Source organism: Merops nubicus, unplaced genomic scaffold (assembly GCF_000691845.1).
Source record: "Merops nubicus isolate BGI_N331 unplaced genomic scaffold, ASM69184v1 scaffold31401, whole genome shotgun sequence".
Classification (NCBI taxonomy): domain Eukaryota; kingdom Metazoa; phylum Chordata; class Aves; order Coraciiformes; family Meropidae; genus Merops; species Merops nubicus.
Window position 1 is genome coordinate 783 of NW_008589496.1, and position 11,622 is coordinate 12,404.

Sequence of the window (11,622 nt, forward strand, 5' to 3'; positions counted from 1 at the left end):
TATGAAACATTCAAAGTGACCATCTCCAGGGCAGGAAGCCCATCACCTACTACTAGATGTTATTCACTTAGTAACATTTTTTTTATTTTATTTTTCCCTTCCTGACCTGCAACTTCTGCATAAAACTCAACTGTGAATTGCACATATTGCACATCAACAGAAGCACAAGATTAAATGATTTTCAACAAGATTATTTTACCTATTATCTATTTATATCCTTTCACCTGGATAAAAGGGTTAATCCTGCTGCTTAGAAAGCCACCTTAATCTAGCACGCAGTAAAAAATAGGTATTACTCCTAGAACTAACAAATGAAATTAAGCCTATAACAGAACATTTACAAGACATTAGAAGAAATGTTCGATGAGGCAGTTAAATGTAAATCCTAATTGTATGAGAGTTGTGTTATAAGGTTCTTATCTGACAGGTTAGTCACCCAAATACAAGGACTGAGCTGATACAAATACAAAATCTGATTCCTGAATATCAGTTTCTAACAAAAACAGCTGGACACAGAATAGCTACCTGGCACTTTCATACTGTTTCACAGTCAATAACGTATCCTCAATTGTTTTATTCACCAATGTAGTCACACTGGCAATAAAAAAGTTAATAGCTCCAAGAAGAGTTTCTCCATTTTTAGCTAGCAGTTTCTGCGTATCTGCATTGTAGCCAAACTCCTCCTATAAACAAAGAGCAGAAAAAAACCAAAACTGTAGATGATTTAAAATTGTAACATTCATCAGCAATTACATAAAACATACACATACACAGATTTGGCAGTTCTTCCACTTTTCTTTGGATATAGTTATGATTCAACAGATACGATTTCAATACTTGACAGTTATTAAGAATTTTAACATCAGCAAACCATGGCTTCCCATTTTTCTACCATGTGTGGTGTTAAATCATATTTTATCATTTTTTTTCTGCCCTGAGAAGTCTTCAGTGTTACTTAAAATTAAATGCTAAAGTCATCTTTACATTGTCATTCAGCAGTGGTTGTCTAGGTGATGCTTTACTACCAACAGAGACACCATTACATTAAATACAGTAATATAACTAAAATCACAAGAACATACAGCATTAATTAGCCATTAAGCTTTATTCTTACATTCTAGAAAAGAGCACTGCAAACCCCCACTGTCTTTCACAGTTCAATAGGCTGTAAATAACTGAAGAGCAAAGCATTATAATGGATAGCAAAGAAAAATTTAACTTAGTTCAGTCATAAATTTTAAGGGGACACAGGCAAAATTATTTCCAAGGCATTCCTACCTGTCACGTTTGGATACGTTTATTTGTATCTTTTTGTTAACAGTAGTGTAAGCCCTGTCCAAGGCTGAAAAGATTTTCCTAATGCATGGATGCCAAACAAGTCCAATTATTATATTTATGTCATCCATATGGCATCTTCATATCCTGCAGATGGGAGTTCTCACAAAAGAGCACAAGCTCTGGTTGTAATGGCTGTAAAACCGACTAGGTTCATATTTGGAACTTGGTCTTTTTAGGCTTGCACGCTGCCAACAACTGACTCAGAACTGCTGTATTCTCCCAGTTTCTTTTCATCTACCTAGAACACGAACCCCAAAGCCAAGTGATATTTCACATTAACATTAAGGACCTCTTTCGGGTAAGGGCAATGGGGAACAGTCAAGGAAGAATCCTCTGGAAAAGGAGGTGCAATGGAAGTGAGCAATTTGAAGAAGAAAAAAAATCCAAGAAAACTTAAGGCAGGATTTCATGAGCTAAGCCCTGTAAACATCGCTGAAGACCTGTCACCTTTGCTTTGCGCAGCTGCTTGGGTGGCTGCATGGCAACACAAGCCCTAGCACAGGGAAGAAATTGGAGCATACAGGCAGAGACAACATAGTAAGACTGCTCCTTTCAACAGTGTTCAGTCCCATCTCTCTTCCCTCCTGCAGGCAAGACTGCAATGTTTTCCAGCTGGTCCTCTGACCTGGATCATTGCAGACCCAACTGAGCACCTCTGCCTGTTCAAAGGAGGGAGGTAAGAGGGATGAGACTGCAGTGGCCTGCAGTCTTAAGAAACACGCTAGCTACCAAAACTGTCCTTCTACTGGGTCATACAGTTTCATATAAAAACTTCGACTTTTTTCCATAACCTCTGCAGATATCTCTTATGAAAGAGACATAAAATCCTTTCTCTATCAAGAGTTTACACTCAGTTTATACTCTATGCACAGGTCGCTTAAAATTGGAACTCATCTGTCTACATAAATTGGAGGCATTTGAGCCTGGAAACAGGAGTTAACTTTGAATCCAAAAGAAAAACTGCAAAATATTCACATTAAGTAACACCTCTGCAGATAGCACATTGAGATCTCATTTTATTATCATGTATAAAATAAGAAATATTACCTTAAGAAGTGGTGTGGGTTTTGTTTTTTTAAAGTCATATACTGTTATTATGTTAAACATTAAAGACTAACCGTTCAGAAATTTTACTTTTAGTCTTGCACAAGTTTTAGAGGCAACAATGCTATCCAAACATCCAAGAAGAACAGGCCAGGCTACAGATGGTAATACAGTAAAGATTAAACAGAGGGGAAACACAAAGAGGAAAGAGACAAACATCAGGCAAGTCTCCAAGAGGCAAAGGTTAGATAATTTTTATTACAGCAGCAGAAACCTTTATTTGATTTTCATCAACAGCCCCATTCAATAATCTACACAAGAGATGAATGACGGAAACAAATTCCAAGACCAGTACAAGATGCTGGAGGAACAGTATTCCCACTAGAAGTTACAAGCTACGCACAGGGGGGGTAAAAAAACCCCAACATTCATTAAACATGAGCATGATGCCAGATTTAATTCAAGTTTCAGAAGAAACATCCAGCTTCAGCACATACTTCATAACAATCACTAAGTTCTGCCACAAACCCCATGACCATATTTGTGTCAAGAGTAAACCGATTATTAAAAACTTCTTTGAGCAGATTACTTAATTTCTTAGCTGCTAGAAGTGCTTTACTTTCACAGATTTTCATCTGTCAGACTATAGTATTAAAAACTCCTGTACTCCAGTGTGTGAGTCTCAATTTGTTTTTTTTTTTTCAGATAGTTATCAGTTCAAGTTCCTCTCTACAAGCATGAACTCCTCCTCCTCCCTTAAATGTCCATGGGAATAGGCAATCACAAAAAGGGAAAAATAACAGACAGAGGTTTTTAAGTTTAATAATCACAAAGATAATTTGGGCTGTTTCAGCAGCTAGGTTTTAGGGAATCAATAAGCCCCTTAATATTGGCTTTCCAAAGGCTCAGTAGCAGTATCAAATCACTTTAATTCTGGAAATACAGAACAACCAATGTAGAAGCAAGCCAGCTGCTATGTTTTGTACACAACATCTACCTTCTCTCTTTACAGCAGATAGTTTTATTATTTGCAAAAATAAGTGCCAGTATTACATAAACTTCTAAATCAAGGAATCATAACAACCCAAATGCCTCTCTTGCTCAGGAACTCCAAGATAAGAATACAGATTAGTCCTATTAGTAGCAAAATTCTGTTTAAAAAGGTACTTGGGGGTTAAACCTCAATGCTTAAATATACTACAGAAAAATAACTTACTTTCACTGTGCACAACTGAAGTGCCCTATTCTCCTTACTCCCTGCCATATTCACCACAGGCATTCTGTAATTGAAACGACCTAACACTCTACACCACTTTGAAGTCATTTCATTAAAAGCAAAATTAATAGTAAAATGCATTTTCTATACAATGGAAAGCTGTCAGTTCTTGAGTCCAGCCATCGACTAAAGGCAAACATTTAAGAAACAGTAAAGAACTATAGTAATTTCCATTTCTTATAGTTTTAAGTAGAGTACCTAAGCTTTTAACACAAAGAGCATGTGATATATTAACTACAACATCTAGAAAAGTAGCTGGTAACTACTGTATGCCCTGCACGAGTCAATTAAGCTTATCTTCAACTCTGCCATTTTATTTTAAAACTATAAAAGTCTTACATGAAGTTCCAATGATTTCAAACTCAGGTCAGCAAATGCATCTCCAAGTTGCCTTTGGGTATGTACCATCTGGAAGAGTTGTGTGGACAGTGTCTGTGCCAGTCTCAAGATATTTTCATATTTTTTTTTATTATCTCGCAATATATCTATTTGAGCTTCTAGTTCCAGATCTACTGTTCTTGAGCCACGACCCAATTTTTCAGAGATGATCTGACGTGTGCACTGGGAAAAATAAAATTTAAATTATAAAGAATCAAGTATATTCAAGACAACAGAGCATACACCCATTTTCAGCTTCAAGGGACGTATAATTACACACAATTCTTTCACAATCACCCCTCCCAACATAAGTTTGCACAACAAACTGAAAAAACAACACACTCTTTAGAAGTTTATCAGGACTCAGCAAGAACAGTTGGACAAGTCTCAACTCCTACTAAGATGAATATTCAAGTTAGCAAATCAAGAGCATAACTAATAGTTTCTCAAGTAAAAGAACATTTATCTCTTTTTAGGTTTGGTGAATCTCATTAAGTTAAAAGAAGCAATTCAGCCTGCTGCATTAAAGTCAGTTAAAGGGAGAGAGGAGTACCACTAGCTCTGCAGAAAAACACCTAGTTAGTGATGTTTTGGTCTTTGTCTACCAACCATCCAATTCCAGATTATTCATGTTATGTCTTCCAAAAATGTTTTGTGGGTTTTTTTTTGGGTTTACTTTATTTTATTTTATTTTGATGGGGGCGTGGGCTGTGCAGGGGAGTAAGGACATGGTGGGTTTCAGCATGTTTTTTTAAAGCTGATGGGTAATCCGGGAACTTCTACTGAAAAATATACAAAGCTATTAAAACAAATTTCTTATTATTTACACATATATAAAATGGAGCTGATTATCTCAGAAAGACTTACTACTTGTTTTCTGCCACAAGTCAAATTCTTAACAGATTTTCAGCTCATTAACACAGTGAGCAGAGAACTTGAAAGGCCACAGACACTTTCACCCACCCAATGAATGTGACAGCTCAGGGTGCTGCCACATTCCACTTATCTCTGGCACCTTCTCTGCCAAAGATTTGAGCCCAGCTTGGCAGTGAGCCTCTCAAGATGCACTCTGGGGTTTCCCTTCACCAAGACACAGGAGAAGCCATTTGCAAAGCAGATGTGTAGCAAAGCCATAAAATTTGTCTATGGAAAGCAGGAATTATTTGCTGTTATAGTAAGTCATTTGATCTGCGGTCCCAAGAGATGAAGAGATAATCAAATTACACATGAAGAATTACTGGTAGAAACAGAATTACAAAGAAACGAAGTCAGCAGTCAAGGCCACAACTAGTCTGCAGGGAAGTGCAAAGCTGCTGTTTTGTTATGTGAAGTAACACTCAAGCTTATCTTAAATCACGTTCCTCAAATACATTACAGTGCATTGGATTTCTCAGCGTTTCTAACTTCAATTGCTTTAGTTCAATCCAGTCTTTACTTACAGCCACAGTAGATAAACATTTAACCTGCTAAAACTTTTATCTCTTTCCTAAATCCAAAGGACAAACACAGGAAAGGCTCAATGAGTCAAGCAAGAAGGTCATAATGCATAAGCTTTAGACTGGAGGTTACGGTACAGACTCTTTGGGGTACATCATTAGATTCAAACAATTATCAAGAAAGAGCACAGCTAACGTAGGAGACATTTGTCTGTCAGGAATGGGAAATTTGGGAGAGCATATTAAATCATATCAACAAAGAATACAACTTCACTACCAAAGTCTGCAACAGAAATTGCAAAATACAGTTTGGCAATGACTGTGTTCTGAGCATAAATAATCATTTCACTACGAACTACGGAACTGCTGGATGAATTTTGGGTGGTCTCTGAAAAGGTAGACATACACACAAATCCTAAGGAAATGCAAAAGAAAAACCTGAATCATGGAAGGCAAAATTTTTGGAAGCAAGAATAAATTAAAGGAAGGAATTATCTTCAGCCAAGGAGTATTTGCTTCAGAATCTACAGCAAAATACCTTAAAAAAAAAACACAGCAATGACAAGCGAGGAAAATTGGTAAGTGGAAAGACTTGCACTGCATTGTTTGTTAAACTGAGATGTAGCTCAAGCTGAACACAGACTGAACAAGAATAACTGAGATAGAAGATACACTGATCTATTTTATTTACTTTGGTAAATAGATTAGTAAAAGCACACAAGTCACCACACATTCTCACTAGCAACTGGAGAAAAGACTGCATATTAATTTCATTTCACTTTGTCTTAAAAGAGTTATCTATAATGAATACTGTCCTGAATAAGACCATGCTCCTCAAAAAGAAGTAAAAAGTCAAAGTTTAAGAAGAGCAACTCTCAAAAGAACCACACCACAACAAAATACATTTAAGACAAATGTATTTTAAACTACATATGTTCAAAGATGAACAGAGACATCTGTTCATCTGGACATGTTTCAGAAATAAATGTTCCACTAGTAGTCCAGTATTAATATACCTGTTTTACAAGCCTCTTTTTAAGTTTTTCCTCAGAAGTTTAAGAAGTTGTATCAAAATAAAATAAGACTTTTATTAGAATTACCAAAAGTCAAGAAGAGTCACAACTTTCCTGTGCCTATATCTTTTTGCTAAACTGGAAATGCCTTTCTCATCCAAAGTAGGAGGAAGGGGGAAGGGAAAGAAGGGAAAAATCTTTCCCCTAGATTAGAGAAAGGGCAATTTCTTTTGACACTAACTATCTCTTTCCCCTAGATTAGGGAAAGGGCAATTTCTTTTGACACTAACTCATAATAGGGAGCATAAGACTGGGGAGTTAAGAGGCACAGTAGTTTCAAAGCCAACAGAATAACCTTATCACGTTGTAAATTACAGGAAAACGTTAAATAGAGTCTATGAAAATTCATGGTTAGGCTAGACAGAAGAGTACCTTTCACCCTTTGTGGTTTTTCAATTGGAAACTGTTTTCTTAAAGCTGAAATAAAAATGGGAGGCAACCAAAGCAATTGTCTCTTATTCACAGAAATGCATACAGGACAAGAAGCAAGGTACTCAAAATATGAAGGCATAGTTAAGCATCTCTTCACAGATGGGTACGACTTCTGAACATATCCAATGATTTCATTTCCTAATTCCCAATACAGACACTGTGACAGAGAAACTACTCATGTGAAATTCCTAAAGGACCTCTTAACAGCAAGCTTCACCACTGACTCCACTTGCAGATTAGTATCTGGTACCACTAGCATGGACTTCAGCTCAGAGGGGTTGAACTGATGACTTCCCTCCATGAACCATTTACACCTGCCTTTTATTTCTGCATCTTCTAACCTATGATCATTTAACTATTAAGAGGAGGAGACTTCTTCCCATGACCTTCTCAACAGGAACCAAGGCAAGCCAGTATGTCCAAACACCAAATTACTGTCCTTAATCAAATAAAGCAACCTTTTTTATGTAGCCTACATATAAAGTGTTTTCAAGTGTATGGCATCTCCAGGGACATTTGCATAATGCTCCCTCAACTCTAAATGATCTCATACACTCTCTAAACAATCCTATTCCTCAAAAAAAGCTATACAAGAAGTCAGTACTGGGTTCTGGAAATATCACAACTGACCTATCTCCTTAGACATATTTGGGAAACAACTTCAAACCCACAGATTTCAAGACATCAGATTAATTTTCTGAAAGTGCTAGTCTTTCTTTGCCATGCTGCTATAATTGGTGGGACTTCAGGGAGGGGGAGATTTAAGCCAAGAAAGAAGGTAAAGTCTGGATTTTTGTATGTCTACTGCCAAAGAAATAATGGTTTAAACAAGGACCGAGGACCACTCTTTCAAGAATTTTTCACTAGTCCTCTAGCTATTGCTTCACATAGGTGGGCTTGCCATCATTCTGAAACTGAGATGCACGGGGATTTTTTTTTGGTTTTGTTTTCTACATCAAGGCACCAGAAAGAGGATAAGGCCAAGTCCTCTCATATTTAGTTGTGATATAACAGATCCCATCTCAAGAGTCAATGCTGCTCACAAGAATTTTGACGAACAGGTACAGCTGAATAGCACACTGGACCATAGCACATACTCCCACAGCTCTGGGAGCAGCTGATACTTCCACAGTTGCTATAAAATTTAGATTACAAGTTCTAGTAACAATTTCATTAGACATAAAAAAGATGCAAACTTCTGATTCTATCACAAAGAACAGCACAAGCGTTGGCTTGTGAGTATGTCTCCATCCCTGCTTCCCATCCTAACTAGGGAGGAAGTCCTTACCTGCACTTAAACTGGAGGGATTCAGATCTGTGTTTTACAAAGGAAGTTTTTTCCACAGATTCATTTCCTCATGGTTTGATGTAGATCTCACCCACCTGTCCACACCTCTGTCATTTAAGTTGCAGGGGTAATAAAAAGGTATTTTTCAAAACTGGTCTTTGTTTAAAACTCCTGACATTAAGGTATTCCCTGACAATTTTTCCTTACCTTATGGCTTTTTAATGACAGCCACTTCCAGCAAACTGGTGTGCTTTAAGAAACTTTTCTTTATACTTTTGCTATTATTTTAACATCATCAAATCCCAACTGATCACAAAGAAGCAAAATACAAAACACACATGAATCGAAGCAACAATTCCAACACTAAGAAAAAAAACATGAGGGAATAAAGAACAAAAGCATGAGGATAGCAATTCACAGGTGGGGCACCTGCAGATGGGCCTGACTTCTTCCCATTAGCTACGGTTTTATTGTATCACCAATCAACTCAAAGATAGCAAAGAGATTTAATTACAAGCATTAGTGCTGAAATCTGTACATGATGTATGTTGAAGGGGACATTAGAAACAGAACATTCTTCACCCTGTTAAATTAATAATATCCATGAAAGACTTTCCACTTAAAACTAGGGATTTAAAAAGGCTTACACTCAGAAGAAAGCTAAGTCTTCCCTATCCATTCTTGCTTATGCTGACTGCAACAAGACTATTTTCAGGCAGCAATACAATACTTTGAAAGCTTCAGTCCAATCCTGGTAGCAAAATCATTTCTAGAATACATATGTACACATGCACAAATATATGTCTGCATACCTTGTAAGTGTTTAGGCTCCACTTCCTCACCAACTCCAATTTCTCCATTGCTGGATTCTTTACTTCATCTGCTAACACAACAGGTCCACTCTTCTGCTGAGCTCTGCTCCCTGTCAGACAAAGGGTGCAAATCTTCAGGGCCTTGAGGTTTAGTTTGTTTTAAAGGATTAATAGCAGGTACTGAGTATTTGTGCAATTGCACAAGCAAAAGCAGAGCAAGGTAACAGTAAGAACATAAGATGAATATGCAGATTTTCACAATCAGTTCCATAAGGAAAGAATTATTTTTAAACAGATAAAAAGCATGTGTATATATATATTTCTCAGTATTTCCTGTAGCAGTAGGGCAAATTTAGCTTACCTGAGTCCAGACAGTTTTACTAATGAACATTAAACCAGCTTTTGAAGCATGTTTATTACTTAATCTATGTTTTAAAATTCCAACAGTTGAGCACCCTCTTGGATTTAGCCAACCTAAAAGTCTGTTTACAGCCTGCAGACCATTAAATGAAAATTATCAGCATATAAAAACTGTTGTCACAGGGTATAACCAACAAACTTCAAAACAGAATTTTAAAAACTTTTCCAGTGAACATCATCCTTTCCAGATGTATTCAGTCAATACTTATTTCAGCTTTATTAGCTCATTGCATTAGGAATAATTATACAAACCACCAGTACAGAAGCAGCAATAAATAAAAATGTAAAGCAACAAATTAAAAAAAAGCTCTATGGGTAACCACTATACATTATTGCCAATGTTGGCATTTTCTAAGTAGTACAGGGTATCACATGGATTCTAAGTTTTAAATTTGCAAAAAATATTTCCCAGCATCCTAAATAGTAAGAACTGTAAGCCACTACCACTGGCTATGCAACATTTTTATCCAGTCATGTACAATTTTGACTACTCCTGCCTCTAATCCCTACTGCTTCTTGCAGTAACCTTAACCTTGCCAGGTTATTTATGTAAATAAGAGTTTGGAAAAAAAAAAAGACTGTACAGATGCCTCAAGATACTCCTTTAGCATCAAGCTCTACTATGTTCTTTACGTCTTCAAAATTTTGTGCAAGCATTAAGTAATTAATCCTCTCAACACTCTTATGAGGTAACTGAATAAGTCTTCTCCTTTTATATAGGAGGAAACAGACAAAGAGGTTAAGTAATTTGCCCACAGGCACAAAATGAGTCAAGTGGCAAAGCCTAGTTTGGGTGTTGTGAATTCTTAATGGCCACCTCATACTGTATTCTACTGGAATATGTGATCATTTTGGCAAAAAATGTCACAAGTTTCAGCTTTAACCTACATAAGATTTTGCTTACTCCCACATTAACTACTGTTTGTTATTATTAATATTCGGTAATTGTTTTTTAAAATTTTATAGAGCAGAAAGGAAAGCAGAAGTTACTTTGTGAGCTGTTAAAACCAGAAATGAGAGCCACCAAAACCCCCCAGAAGTTTCATTGCCAACTAACAGTAAATCAAATTATTAGAGACATGGAGGAGTTAGTACAGTGTCAGCAGAGACAAGGGCGTTATCCATTCAGTGCTATGATACCTGTGGGAATAATTAAATCAGAACCTTGTCCAGCCAGTCTGCTAGCTGCTGCACTGCTAGGAGATATTACAGATGATTTGGGTGATGCTGAGGAACCTGAAAAGTGGACATATTTAACCATGAAAATCCATCATCTTCCCTTAGAAGGCAATGTACACTTTTACAAGACAGGGTTGCTTGGGTTTTGCTTTTTTTTTTTTTAATTATTTTTAAATTTTTTTTTTTCCAAAACAAAGAAACACTTGCTTCAGCAAAACACTAAATAGAAACATTCACAGAAAAGCTGCTGGAATTTCTGATGGAAATGCTTCTTAAGAAGTGCAGCTGTTCATGTGAACTACTCCAAGTTTTCATGATTTAATCTTATTCTCTAGGTCATGATGCCAAACTTTTTTTTTGTAAGAATAATAAAAATAGAAATGACAGCTTCATCAGTAAGGTACATATCAATAGAAAATTCCATGGAAGATTGTTATATGCAGATTCGAGCTCTTTTTTCAGGTCTAGGTAGATTTCACCCTTCACTGTCACTGAATGGTACTCACAGCATTAAGGCGTGATGCAAACTCTAAAATCTGTGCCAATTTCAGATAGACTTGATTAACATCTGCTCCTAAGTCTGTATAAACACACAGCAACAAGCTATCCTGAAGATCATAAGAGCCATTAGCAGTTAAGGTGTGTAATCTCTTCCCCCCCCCCAAAAAAAAAAAACAAACCACCAAGCATTTTAGAGCACTTGCTTATTCTCTTAAAAAAGAGACTACAAACTCAGGTTTAAATGGCCTGCACCATGTCTGTTCTCTGTGCTGTTTTAGGAATACACTTTTCAGAGCTTTGTCACTCCATGTCATATAAATGTGAAGTTCCATTCTTATGGAACTTCCAGGATTTGAAAACTAAACAAATTAGGTTTTTCTCTGTAGCAGGGAGTAACCATTACAGTTGGGGGGAGCTTTTATTGCTTTTGCTGAGAAATCCTGAG

The 11,622-nt window shown here is 36.7% G+C and overlaps 1 protein-coding gene across 1 annotated transcript; it reads right to left on the bottom strand.

The window, feature by feature from the left end:
* Window positions 1-521: 521 nt before the first annotated feature.
* Window positions 522-10,733, bottom strand: ARFIP1 (ADP-ribosylation factor interacting protein 1; the record flags this gene model as incomplete). Its single annotated transcript, XM_008949624.1, has 4 exons — window positions 522-683; window positions 3,998-4,219; window positions 9,078-9,187; window positions 10,638-10,733. Coding segments are annotated over 4 exons (590 nt in total), but the record flags the coding sequence as incomplete, so codon positions are not given.
* Window positions 10,734-11,622: the final 889 nt, after the last annotated feature.